The 13,805-nt window shown below is 38.9% G+C and overlaps 1 protein-coding gene across 1 annotated transcript in view; it reads right to left on the bottom strand.

Annotated features, from left to right (window-relative positions):
• The window catches only part of LOC126091894 (ATPase family AAA domain-containing protein 2-like), a 222,379-nt gene that overhangs the window by 163,582 nt on the left and 44,992 nt on the right, over positions 1-13,805 (bottom strand). The window contains exon 3 of the mRNA XM_049907190.1: positions 8,876-9,059. Within this exon, the coding sequence (XP_049763147.1) occupies positions 8,876-9,059 (184 nt within the window). The remainder of the gene's footprint in view (positions 1-8,875; positions 9,060-13,805) is intronic.

The following is a 13,805-nucleotide window of genomic DNA, read 5'->3' as shown; positions in this document are numbered from 1 at the left end:
ATCACATCACTCTTTTCCTTGTTGACTTGCAGAGCAGCATCACCAATCAATTGTTTATTACAAGCTTCATCATTTATTTCTTGCAGTAATTTATTTTTTATGGAGTCTCCTTTGATCGGCACGTTTGAATTTTCTAAGCTCATAACCATGTCATTCCATGTCAGTTCAACCAGGAGCTCCAGCTCATAGTCTCAGATTTGACCGAAATTCAGTACACTAATTCTACCATGTGTGGAACACTCATGTACAAAGTATTAGTTTCCCCTGCCAATTAGTTACAGAATTAAGACTTGTGAAAGAAGGTGGCGTGACCTGGAAATTGCAACCCGCATCTGGCAATCTATCTTCAGATCCAACTTCAGGTCTTAATAACTTTTGAACTATTACACACAGTCCAGTGAAATTTTTACAACCCAGTAAGATCCACTTAGAGAACACACTCCATAAATCAAAACACTAACAACATATTTCTGAGGGAAAATAAAAAATTCCAAAATGTGATTTTAAAAATGTACTATGTTAAAAGGTACATATTGTAGGTCCCCTCTATGCCAAATATAATTCACTTAAAAAGGTTATAAATTTTTTTGTGGTAAGCTTAATGTGGCCTAAACACACACAGAACTCATCAACCCCATATCAATCACAAAAACTGAGTTACATGCACAAAAAAATTTGAAAAATTACCTGAAAAACATGGATTTTCGAAGTGTGGTAGCACAAAAGGGACAAGTGGTATCCAAGCCAAATTTCACACACTGCATAAGTAGACCATAATGATTTATATCTCAAAATTTCAGCATGTTATTGAAAGACATTTGTGTACAATGGAAGTTGACAGATGTATTTGGTAATGTGGCCATTATTCCACAAAACACAGTTTCGTAAAAACATATCGTAAACTGTTTGCCTCTTGTTATCCTCCCCGCAACTATTTCATCACTAAGCAACAACATATACACAGATTAACACAACCTATCATTAATGTTTACTGTACCTTAACTGGTAAAAACCAGTCGATTGTGCTTTGAACATTCTCCCACACTTTAGCTACTGTACTCTGTACATTGAGAGCAAATTGTACTGTCTTCCTGACACTGTGGTAGGAACTGGAACTGTCATTAGAATATGTTCAAAAGGAATCCAACATCTGTCTGCCAAATGTGGCCAATGAAATGATCTTTCTGGTCCTGCTGGTGCCATGAAGTTCGCAAATACATCACCTTCTGCTTCACAGCACACTGCAACACATCCTAAGTACCATTTGTCATCATAAACAGCAATAACATAGCAACCTGGTTGTATGTTGCTGCTTTTGCTTCTGAATCCTGAGTCATGTTGCTGCTTTTGCTTCTGAATCCTGAGTCAGACACACTGTGAAGACACATGTTGTGCATGAACCTATAGTTATAACTGGACAATCTGCTCATCTGCACATTGTCGGAGTCCGCTGGAGAGAAGTGATGATGCCTCCTTATGCCTGCAACAGTTTTAACGTGTTCTAGTCTGCTTTATAGCAACTCTTTGACTGATTTCACCTCATCTTTCGAAACATGGAATGATTGTATGCCAGAGATATTTTTCTGTACACAGGTAAATAATTGAAGAGGTGTTAGAATGTGACCTCCTGTAGGATGCTGCCGACTAGCTCGTGATGCCATGCACTTAATGGTAGCACCAATACCATCACATACATTTTTACCATGACTTGTTGCAAAAAAATTCCATTCTGCGTGAATCTGAAAATCACGGTAATGCATACATAAATTTTTTAGATTTTTACAGTTTTTGTACTGACTAGCTGCCCCATCACTGAAGTATTTCGCAAAATGTATGTGAGGCAGCTTGTTTTTCACATATGCCATGACAGTGCGAATGTGGGCATGAACTGCAATGGCATCATGAATTAAACAGTCACTAAAAACACACAGGTTCATGACAGACACATCACCTGTTTCACCTCTATAGTACACTACTGGCCATTAAAATTGCTACACCGCGAAGATGACATGCTACAGAAGCAAAATTTAACCAACAGGAAGAAGATCCTGTGATATGCAAATATTAGCTTTTCAGAGCATTCACACAAGATTGGCGCCGGTGGCGACACCTACAATGTGCTGACATACGGAAAGTTTCCAACCGATTTCTCATACACAAACAGCAGTTGACCGGCGTTGCCTGGCGAAACGTCGTTGTGATGCCTCGTGTAAGGAGGAGAAATGCGTTCCATCACGTTTCCGACTTTGATAAAGGTCGGATTGTAGCCCATCGCGATTGCGGTTTATCGTATCGCGACATTGCTGCTCGCGTTGGTTGAGATCCAATAACTGTTAGCAGAATATGGAATCAGTGGGTTCAGGAGGGTAATACGGAACGCCGTGCTGGATCCCAACGACCTCGTATCACTAGCAGTCGGCATCTTACCTGCATGGCTGCAATGGATCGTACAGCCACGTCTCAATCCCTGAGTCAACAGATAGGAACGTTTGCAAGACAACAACCATCATCACAAACAGTTTGACGACGTTTGCAGCAGCACGGACTATCAGCTCAGAGACCATGGCTGCAGTTACCCTTGACGCTGCATCACAGAAAGGAGTGCCTGCGATAGGGTACTCAACGATGAACCTGGGTACACAAATGGCAAAACATCATGCTTTCGGATGAGTCCAGGTTCTGTTTACAGCATCATGATGGTCGCAGTCATGTTTGGCGACACCGCAGTGAACACACATTGAAAGCGTGTATTCGTCATCGCCATACTGGCTCATCACCTGGTGTGATGGTATCGGGTGCCATTGGTTACACGTCTTGGTCACCTCTTGTTCGCATTGACGGCACTTTGAACAGTGGACGTTACATTTCAGATGTGTTACGACCCGTGGCTCTACCCTTCATTCGATCCCTGCGAAACCCTACATTTCAGCAGGATAAAGCACGACCGCATGTTGCAGGTCCTGTACGGACATTTCTGGATACAGAAAATGTTCGACTGCTGCCCTGGCCAGCACATTCTCCAGATCTCTCACCAACTGAAAACGTCTGGTCAATGGTGGCCAAGCAACTGGCTCATCACAATACGCCAGTAACTACTCTTGATGAACTGTGGTATCATGTTGAAGCTGCATGGGCAGCTGTACCTGTACACACCATCCAAGCTCTGTTTGACTCAATGCCCAGGTGTATCAAGGCTGTTATTACGGCCAGAGGTGGTTGTTCTGGGTACTGATTTCTCACGATCTATCCACCCAAATTGCGTAAAAATGTAAACACATGTCAGTTCTAGTATAATATATTTGTCCAATGAATACCCGTTTATCATCTGCATTTCTTCTTGGTGTAGGAATTTTAATGGCAAATGGTGAATCGCAAATGGCTGGAGAGTTTCTTGACTGTTGTCCCAATAATATCCTTGGATGGCATCTTGAACTATAAAGGCATAATTTTCATAAAAGTCTAGTATTACTATAATTTCATCTTGATTCAAATTATCCTTACAAAACTGGAGATAAGCCGATTGTCCTGTTGCTGTGAAGCTGCGTGTGGTCAGTTTGTCCATTTTTTGACAACACATTTCAACAAAATCTTCCACTGTACTTTGCTTTGCTTCAAGACTTGTGTGATCCATGTGTGTCCATTGTTTATAAGAAACAAGTTCATCGTCATCCATAAGGAGTTCACCATACAGTTTATTATTAATGTGTTCTGCAAGATTTGTCTTACCAGGACACTTTTCACACCTGTGTATCATGCACTGGTAGGAACTGATGTCACACACTAGCAGCTTCATTGCACTTTTGTAATCCAGATCAGAATCCTTTAGAGCAGCAAACATCAGCTTAGCATTTTGATGGGTCTCTCATACACAAACATTGTGTGTGCCCCCTTGCACTTACAGGTACAACCCATTTTAGCAGAAGATTGAAAAAAGATGATAAACCTACTTTAGTATTGGGATACTTTTCCTTGAATTCTACACATAGTTCTGATATTTTGCACAGCAACGTCTTTTTTGCATCTGTACATGTACATTTCCCATTTTTACTGTTACATAGTCTTTTTTTCCAGGCATTATTCGGCTGTAGTCATTATTTTCATAAAACTCCGACACTAGCACCTTTATTTTTGAACTCAATTGCTTACCCTGAGCCTGCTGAAGTTGTGGAAGCACTCCTTGGGTTGCTTGTATTTTCCTAGCTTGCTTTACCATGTATGTAGAAACACTGAATTCCTTTGGAGTGTAGTCAATAGACCAGCTGGAAGAAGCAAGGCTAAGAATAGCTACTTTTTTCTGGCGTGTGGATATGGCACATTTTTCTTTCAAATCGTGCACAATTTTGTCCAAATCAGAGCATTTCTGGCATGATTTCTGTTCCTTTGGAGCAGATAGTACTTCCTCTTCCACCATTAGTGAGTCAGATATTTTGTGTTTTAATTCCATTTAAGCTTCTTGTAGTTTTCTTCTACCATAGTTGGGCCTGTCTCTTTTCCCAACTTTGTGTGTTTTCATGGGAGACAAACCAAGAGCAGTCGCTGAAGTATTTAATTGCTCATCCATTGTGGCTGTAGGTGGCTGATACTCTTTGTCACTGTCATGTAAATTATCAGAATAGTCTTCATTTTCTGCAGTGTAACACACCTGGAACATAACTTTTGTCCTGGTTTCATGTTAAGTCCCATGCACTGATTCACTTTCAATACTGATTTTATATAAATTTCTCTGAGGCTACACTTCACTGTCTTCTTATGAATCCGAAATGGATCAAAACAACTTCTTTGTAGGAAAGAATACTCATCCAGAAACGTTTTCATGTGATGATAAACACTAAAGGTTCCTGGAACTGTACTTCTTGTGCCCACAGGGTGTATCCCGGATCTCCATAGCAACAAATCTTGGTCCGATTCATCCAGTTCATACAGTACAAAGCGAATGCCACATTTTGTTCCATATGTTGTTTTATGACATTCAGATGCTTGTGCTCTACCAATACTGCAACTTGTTTGAACAAAAGCACCACTAGTACACTCTTCTGCCTCCAAACTGACTTTCCACAACAGTACTGACCAGTCTGAACTAGAATCTTAAAAACATGAGTAACCTGTAATTGTTGCTTGTTTCCTTTGTTGTTCCTGCCTAACAATGACTCATTCTGTCCCTGAAAACTACCATTGTTTAACTTTCTGTTGCCTAATGGTTCCCAACAATTGCTGCAGCTTTATCTGAAACAAGCTGTCTGCATCACCACTATTACTTGCTGAATCATGTTAAAAGAAACATAACCAAGTACATCTCTGTCAACTTTTATTGTACACAAATGCCTTGCAACAACAAGTTGAAATTTTGCCACATATTATATTATGGTCTACTTATCCAGTGGTTGAAATTTGGCTTGGATATCACTTGCCCCTTTTGTGCTACCACACTTAGAAAATCCACATCTTTCAGGCAATTTTTCAAATTTTTGTATTTTCGTGTGCATGTAACTCAGTTTGTGTGACTGATATGGGCAAGATGAGTCCTGTGTGTGGTTAGGCCACATTAAGCTTACCACAAAAATTTATTTATTTGAGTGAATTATATTTGGCATAGAGGGCACCTACAATATGTACCTTTTAACGTATTACATTTTTTAATCACATTTTGGAATTTTTTATTTTCCCTCAGAAAAATGTTGTTGGTGTTTTGATTCATAGATTGTGTTCTCTAAGTGGATGTTACTGGGTTGTAAAAATTTCATTGGACTGTGCGGAATAGTTCCAAAGTTATTAAGACCTGAAATTGGGTCTGAAGATTGCCAGATGCGGGTTGCAATAATTCTGGAACTAATTGGCAGGGGAACTAAAAATTTTGTACATGAGTGTTCCACACTTGGTAGCATTGGTGTGCTAAATTTCAGCCAAATCTGAGACTATCAGCTGGAACATTTTCTCAAATTGGTTCAAATGACATGGAATGACCCATAGGCTTATATTAGTCTGGTAATCCTGCAAGCAGAATACACCCAATCCATTCTTCTTTGACTTCAAAATTCAACCCATTTAACTTTTGTGATGTGGAAATTATCTTTGACACATATTCCTCTACTGTCGAACAATTCTCCACTCTGGTTGACGGTATCGTTTTTAATAGCCCTATCCTTCTGAAAAGACCAGAATCTTCGTAGACTTACTTTAGCTTCTCCCATGCCTTTTTTGCTGTAGATGTATCTTGCAAGTGAACATATATCGACAGATGGATGCAGAGCATAATTTTGGCTCTTTCTGTACAAAATTTAGTTACATCCTGTACTTTGCCATTGACGCATCCCCACAATTGTTCGTGTTCTAAATTTGTTCGCATAGCGAACTGCCAGGTACTGTAGCTTTCTTTCCCCATCAGTTTTTCGATTGTAGGCAATGAATTGGTATTTACTGGCACCATGATTTTAGCAGTTACGTCGTACCAAATTACTGCGCGCTGCTGCTAATTTTCCAGAGCCAGTGATCTCTTAAATTTTTTTAGAATATTACACCAATTTATAATCCTGGGTTCATAACCTGTTAGCAGAGTAATTTATGGCTGGTTTCTGATTGGAACAATTTATTGATACATTAAACAAACTACATGAATTACACACAAAGAGCTCAATACACAGAATAAAACAACTCATAGCGTCCATAGTTGCCCATAGCAACACGAAAGATATTCACACACCAGGGAGGCATAGATTCTAAAATCCCACAACAATGACGTTTTTGTGCATTTATACCACCCTGTTCGCCCAAAAACATTGTCAAGAAATGTACTAGTAACAAAGTTTGGATACCAATGAAAAATGTTTTGAGGAAACTTCCAGTGCTAGAACTTACCACAGCAACTGGGAGGTCATATTCTACATCACACAAGCTGTCTGAAGAAATAAGTGTTCTTAACTTTCACTACCAGGTTTAGGAACAGCCACATCTCGAAGGATGTTAATTGAAAATATTTAATTCAAGTATGTCAAAACAATATAAATGTTAATTTCAGTGATGTTTTCACTTTTTATATGTAATTCAGTACCTTACTTCAATAATAATTGATTATATCCCGCCAACTTCACACATGAATAGGCAACAGCCATCTCCTTATTTTCAAAAATTCATATCTTTGTTCACAGTCACATATCATTGTTGAAATTTTTACAGTACATTGCTACCATATACATGTACAAATTGAGCAAAAATCATATTTTTATATTCAGTCCCACCTGAGATAACTAACCTCAAACTCTATAAAAAATGAAAATTTTCAAATTTCAAAAATTCTTAAAAAATTAAGCAAACATTTGTAAGTGTTATTACTCTACATGAGGCTAGTAGGTTAGGTTAGGTTAGTGTTTTTTAACGTCCCGTCGACAACGAGGTCATTAGAGATGGAGCACAAGCTCGGGTTAGGGAAGGAAATCGGCCGTGCCCTTTCAAAGGAACCATCCCGGCATTTACCTGAAACGATTTAGGGAAATCACGGAAAACCTAAATCAGGATGGCTGGAGACGGGATTGAACCGTCGTCCTCCCGAATGCGAGTCCAGTGTGCTAACCACTGCGCCACCTCGCTCGGTGAGGCTAGTAGTGTATGATATCTAACTACAGGAAAAAGTAGACACTCATAAATCACTACTTGTTTGTTTATTTTCGGCCCTAAAAAGTGTATTTTTGAAACTTTAGATACCAAACTTTGGAGGCCATTTTGACTGGTTATTTTTGAATTTAGGGTATTTTGTGTACTAGACAATGTTGTAGAGGACACTTTTCTAAAAACATCTTAAAGTAGATATAAAAATTAATTTATTTCTTAAAACCTGTTTTCCCAGTCCAAATGGTAATACTGCACACTGGAACTCTCTTATACAGCACCACAAACTATGCTAGAGATGAAAAAACAATTCCTCTCCTTTTTGATGGCTTTCTTCTCTGTGCACCTATTTGTCAGTTTTTCTGTTACCTTTTCTCTCTTACAATATCAGCTCCCTGCTGTCCAATAAATTATACTAAAAGTTCTCACAAAACATTTTACTCATATTTACAATATCAACTCACTTGAATTTCATTTTTCTTATATATGAATGCATGTGGATGTGCGTTCCAGTACAGACTGGATCATACGGACCAATTTTATTCAAACTCATAAGCCTATTTGTTTGTTAATATAGCAGGTCCACCCATTCACTTGTCCAATTTCCCACTGCTGTAAAGAATTAAGCCATGAGGTATCTGTATGTAATGCTATATTATATCTCAGAGTTGCTCTGAGATTCACAATGCTTTACTAAATATTGTCCTATTGCAGGTGGTACAGACTTGCCTTTCTGAGAACCAACGCACACAGCCAGTGACAGGGATAAGAATTTGAATCACTCAGTCAATTTCCATTCAATGCCTTTCGTTTTTTAAAAAATGAAAAGAAAAAGGGAGCGGGGGAGGGGGGGGGGAGAAGATACTAACTTAGCATAGAAATCATACATTTGAATTTGCAGCCTGACATTTAGATTGCAGCCACCTAAAGTCACATACTGACAATTTAGCCAGCAGGAACATGAACACTGTTCCCTTTCTTTGCCTACATATTCCTCCAAATTGATTTGACAAAGAACCAAAACACTTGGGCAGTCCTCAAGAAAATTCACAATACTGTGCTGTTTGCAGGCATAAAGCATTTACCCTTTTTTTTCGGAAACAGGGAACTTTCTTTCAGTCACCCTTACTGATTTTGCACTCTCATTCTTCACAGCTCTTTGTAGCATTATTCCCAGATAATATATACATGTAATTGTTTCCAAGGGGGCAGGGAGTTCATAGATAATGTTGTAATCTGACACTACAGAATTAAAATAATTCAAATTTTTGCTTACCTTACTCTTTTGCGACAAGGGCTAAAAATGTCGTCATCATCATCATCATCATCGTCATCATCTTCTGGATGATCAAATGAATCACTGTCATCTAAATCTTCAACCATACCATCTCTGTAAACTGAATTTCTTTCACTTAAAGTCAGAGGTGCTCCACATCTAATATGGCGCCTTGAACGAATTCCTGAAAAACAATAAAATAGGTCATCAGTTGCTACGTAAAATTATTCCAGTCAAAGTGATCACGTATATTTTGTTTATCACAGAAGAAGTAGAAAAGGTTCTGAGGAGCAAACAGGGACTTTCTGTTAAAGTTTATGGAATTCAAATTCAAACACAGAAATGCAAAGGAACAACTATTATTACGTCTTGATACAAAAGCAAAGTGTACTGAAAGATGGGCACACAATGAATAAACAAAATGGTGCTACAACCAAGGAACATAAAAATAAATGCGACAGTAGTGCCATCAAAATTTTAGGCGGGTTGATTTTAAGAACGAAAATAATATTTGAACGTCAACACTTCATTCTCTCTCTCTCTCTCCCCTAGAACAGTTTACTCTCCCCAATCAGAAAAGATAGAACTCTCCTTTCATAACTGCCTAAATGTTACTCATTGCTTCACCCATTTAGTGAGCCATGATCTGTCCTCAAACATTCCATATTCCAGTTATTTCCATGTATTCTTTTTCACCATAAAATATTACATTTAAGAGAAGCAGAGTAGTAGACATCTCTATCCTTATTTAAATATTTTTAGAATTATCTTATTCTAAAACTGCAGATGACAATGTGGTCTTCAGACCGAAGACGGTGTGGTGCACATTCTCCACTCTATCCTGTGCAAGTTTTTCCACCTCCAATTAAGTACGGCAACCAACATCCTTTTGAACTTGCTTAATGTATTCATCTCTTGATCTCCCTCTACAATTTTGACTGCCAGTATTTCTAACCAACATTAAACTAATAATTCCTTGATGTCTCAGAATATGCCCTGTAAACCAATCCCTTCTTTTAGTCAGGTTATGCCAAATATCTTTTCTCTCCTATTCCATTCAGTGCTTCCTTATTAATTATGCATTCTATCCATTTAATTTTCAGCATCTCCTGTAGCAGCACATTTCAAAATCTTCTTCTCTCTTCTTGTCAAACGGCTTATCATCAAAGTCTCACTTCCGTACAAGGCTACACTCCAAATACTTTCACCAGATGCTTCCTGTGGCTCAAGTTGAAGTGTGTCAACAAATTTCTCTTCTTCAGAAATACTTTTCTTGTCACTCCTAGTCAACATTTTATATTGTCCCTACTTCTGCCATCATTAGTTATTTTGTTGCTCAAATAGCAAAACTCATCTACTTCTAGTGCCTTATTTCCTAATTTCTAATTCTCTCAGCATCACCTAATGTAATTCAACTACACTCCATTATCATTGCTTTGATTTTGTTGATGTTCATCTTACATTCTGCTTTCAAGACACTGTCCATCCTGTTCAACTGCTCTTCTAAGCCTGTTGCTTTCTGACAAAATTATAATGTCACAGGAAAATATCAAAGTTTTTATTTCTTCTCTCTGAACTTTAATTCCCATTCCAAAATTTCTCCTTGGCTTCCTCCACAGTTGCCCAATGTGCTGATTGAATAACACTGGGGATATGCTACACCACTGTCTCACTCCCTTCTCAGCCACTGCTTCCTTTTCATGGTCCTCAACTCTGTAACTGCCGTATGGTTTCTGTACAAGTTGTATACAAACTTCCACACTCTTTATTTTACCCCTGCTACCTCCAGAATTTCAAAGAGCATATTCCAGTCAATATTTTCAAAAGCTTTCTCTAAATATAAAAATGTTATGAACATAGATTTGTCTTTCTTTGACCTATCTTTTAAGATAATTCTAGGGTCAGTACCATTACACATATTCAAACATTTCTCCTGAACCGAAAGTGATCATCCCAGAGGTTGGCTTCCACCAGGTTTTGCACTCTTCGGTAAATAATTAATGTCAGCATTTTGCAACTATGACTTTAAAAACTGATAGTTTAGTAATATTCAAACTTGACACCACCTGCTCTCTTTGAAACTGGAAATATTACATTTTTCTTGAAGCCTGATAGTATTTCCTGTCTCATTCATCTTGTAGAGTAGGTAGGGTGGTCTTGTCGTGGTTGAACACTCCCCCCCCTCCCCCCCCCCCAGTGGATAATAGTAGTTCTGAGGGAAAATAGTCTACCCCAGGGCCTTCTGAAGTGTGTCGGTGCTCTGTCAAATTCTTCTTCCAGCATCATATCTCCCATCTTATCACCTACTTCCTCTTCTCTTTCTATAACGCTGACTAAGGTTGTGGTGACGCAGGTATAAAATTTAAAAGGCAGTGTTGTCAAAATCACATATCTTTCTGTAGACTAATTCAGGGAGTATATGCAGACAAGGAAAAAAAAAGTTCCTGGATGTCTCAGTTAAAATGACACTTTTTCTGTGTTAAATGTTAAGTGACGATATACTTTCCCTTGGAACTGTAAAACCTATCAATCTTTCGAATGGCAAAGGATTTATACGCCACAACCTCTATCAGTAACATCATCAGAATCACTTGGAACATCAGAACAATCATCCACAAACAGTTCAGCAAGAATCTCACTTTCCGTCAACTGTTTTCACACAATGTTGGCAATAAAACAAAAGAGAAAAATGAGTTCATGCTGTTGTTATATAATCTTTTGTTAAAATGAAATAGTTACTGGCATGAAAAAACAGATCTCAGAAAATGTGCACAGAACAAAAAACATAAATTTATATGATCTGTCCACAACAGTTGGCTATCTACACGAGTCATGCACAAGTGTTAAAGATTACCACAACAGGAACAGATGTGATACAGCATTAAACAAAATATGCTGTAAGTTAAAAGACTAAGCTGCAGGTAGCAGCAGAGGGGGAAGGGGTTAACTTCTGCAAGAAAGACATGTTATTGAGACCTTGAGGAGAAGTTGTGTTGGCAGATGGGATCTTTAAGCACCAAAAGTATAGTTTTTTGACAGACTTTGATTCAGCAACGGCATGGAATCTTAAAGAATGGCCGAAAACTTCTTGGAGGAAGTAACTGTTTTTTCTGCTTTATTAATTTCTGTTGTGTAAGGCCAAGCAGTTTTTTAAGTGATGTCAAGTTTCCCCTCAACTTTGCTTGCTTGCCCTTTATTTACCTGACAGTTTTCTTTTTGTGTGTTTGTGTTGTTCGTTGCCACATCGTATCATCTTGTGGCCACAGTCAAATCAAGAATCTGTGGATTTCCTTTTAGCTATTCCAGAGACAGCTTACCCTCAGCCTATGCAGTACTGATGAACATTCTGTAGGACGTATAACCACAATCAACTTTTTCCCATTTGCTTTAGCACCCATTTTAAGGAACATGTAAATTGCCACTAAGATGATGATGTCTGGTTTGTGGGGCACTCAACTGCGCAGTTATAAGCGCCCATACAATTTCCCAACCTTTGCTCAGCCCCAATTTTGCCACTTTACAGGATGATGATGAAATGATGACAACACAAACACCCAGTCATCTCAAGGCAGGTGAAAATCTCTGACCCGCCGGGAATCTAACCCGGGACCCCGTGCTCGGGAAGCGAGAACGCAACCGCAAGCTGCGGACAATTGCCACTAAGGCAACATAGGTTGTATCACCCAATACAGCAACCTTGTTGAAGAAATCAACTAAAATAAAATAATTCCAATAAATTAGGGCCAGGGTCAACTCAACACAGCAGATCAATGGAATTGTAATAACACAGACAATGGATTACGAGCTCCTGCCTACAGTATACTGAAGACAGTGTGTCGGCTTGCTGTATACTGTTATCTGACAAAGGCTTGTTGCATACTGTTATCTGACAAAAAATTGCTTTGAGAAACTTCCTTTAATGATTCATATATTTGTGAAAAAAGTTTGCCAGTTGCTCTTTTAATGACTTTCATGTGATGTCAGGCTATAAACTGCGCACAGGTACAATGCATCGACTCCATAAACACGATTTCCACCTGAATGACACAACTGAAAGAATTGATCTCACTCAGAGCACACCTGTAACAGGCCCCATGTTTGGTAACTATATTCAAGAGACTTCTCCTGGGTTATGTGTGTTGAGGTCTACTATTGGTGCAAGGGGACTTCAAGAAGTAAGTTACACATGTCGACCCTTGCTAACACTACTGCCTAAGAGTGGCCCATTGTCAGAAGTGTGTGTGTGTGTGTGTTTTTTTCTGGGTTTCCTGCAGACACAATTCCGCTGTGGTATGGGCAACAGTTGCATCCCACTGTGGGCATGAAACAGCATGCCAACTGGTAACATACACTGAGGCTCAAATATGTGGTAAAATATGACACGTGTGTAAAAGGCCTGAAGCCTTCCAAGATTAACTAGCAGTATATGCTATGTTGCGTAGAGCCATAACAGAATGGTGCGACAGTTTGACCAAGGCCTTACACATGATGCTGACCCTGACTGGGAAAGAAGGCCATTGACATTGATCACAGATGACACAGTCTGACGAACTGACTCAGTTACTGAACGGCACCATGACCGCTGAGCAGATTCTGTCATTGAGGAATTGAAAGATGGGTAGAATGTGTCTGTTGGAAAATAGCGTCACACAACCGTGTCACTTTGAAATGTAGTACAGCAATCAATAAGTGTTATTTGGCCTCCCATAGTAATGAGTAACTTACTTTTTGAAGCCCCCTTATAATGTTACAAAGTGAAAGCTTGAGTGAAACACAATACCCAAATGTTCGTCTGTATGTGTAAGCAAGCAAGTGACTGATGCAAAACCTAATACATGCAGTAAAAACTACTCATAAGAGGAATGCTTTCACAATTTTACTGCTGTGCAACAGTAACAAGAGCAAACACACAGCTCACATGAAGTGGGGA

The sequence above is a fragment of the Schistocerca cancellata genome, chromosome 7 (genome assembly GCF_023864275.1).
Source record: "Schistocerca cancellata isolate TAMUIC-IGC-003103 chromosome 7, iqSchCanc2.1, whole genome shotgun sequence".
Classification (NCBI taxonomy): domain Eukaryota; kingdom Metazoa; phylum Arthropoda; class Insecta; order Orthoptera; family Acrididae; genus Schistocerca; species Schistocerca cancellata.
This window is presented reverse-complemented; position numbering and strand designations above follow the sequence as displayed.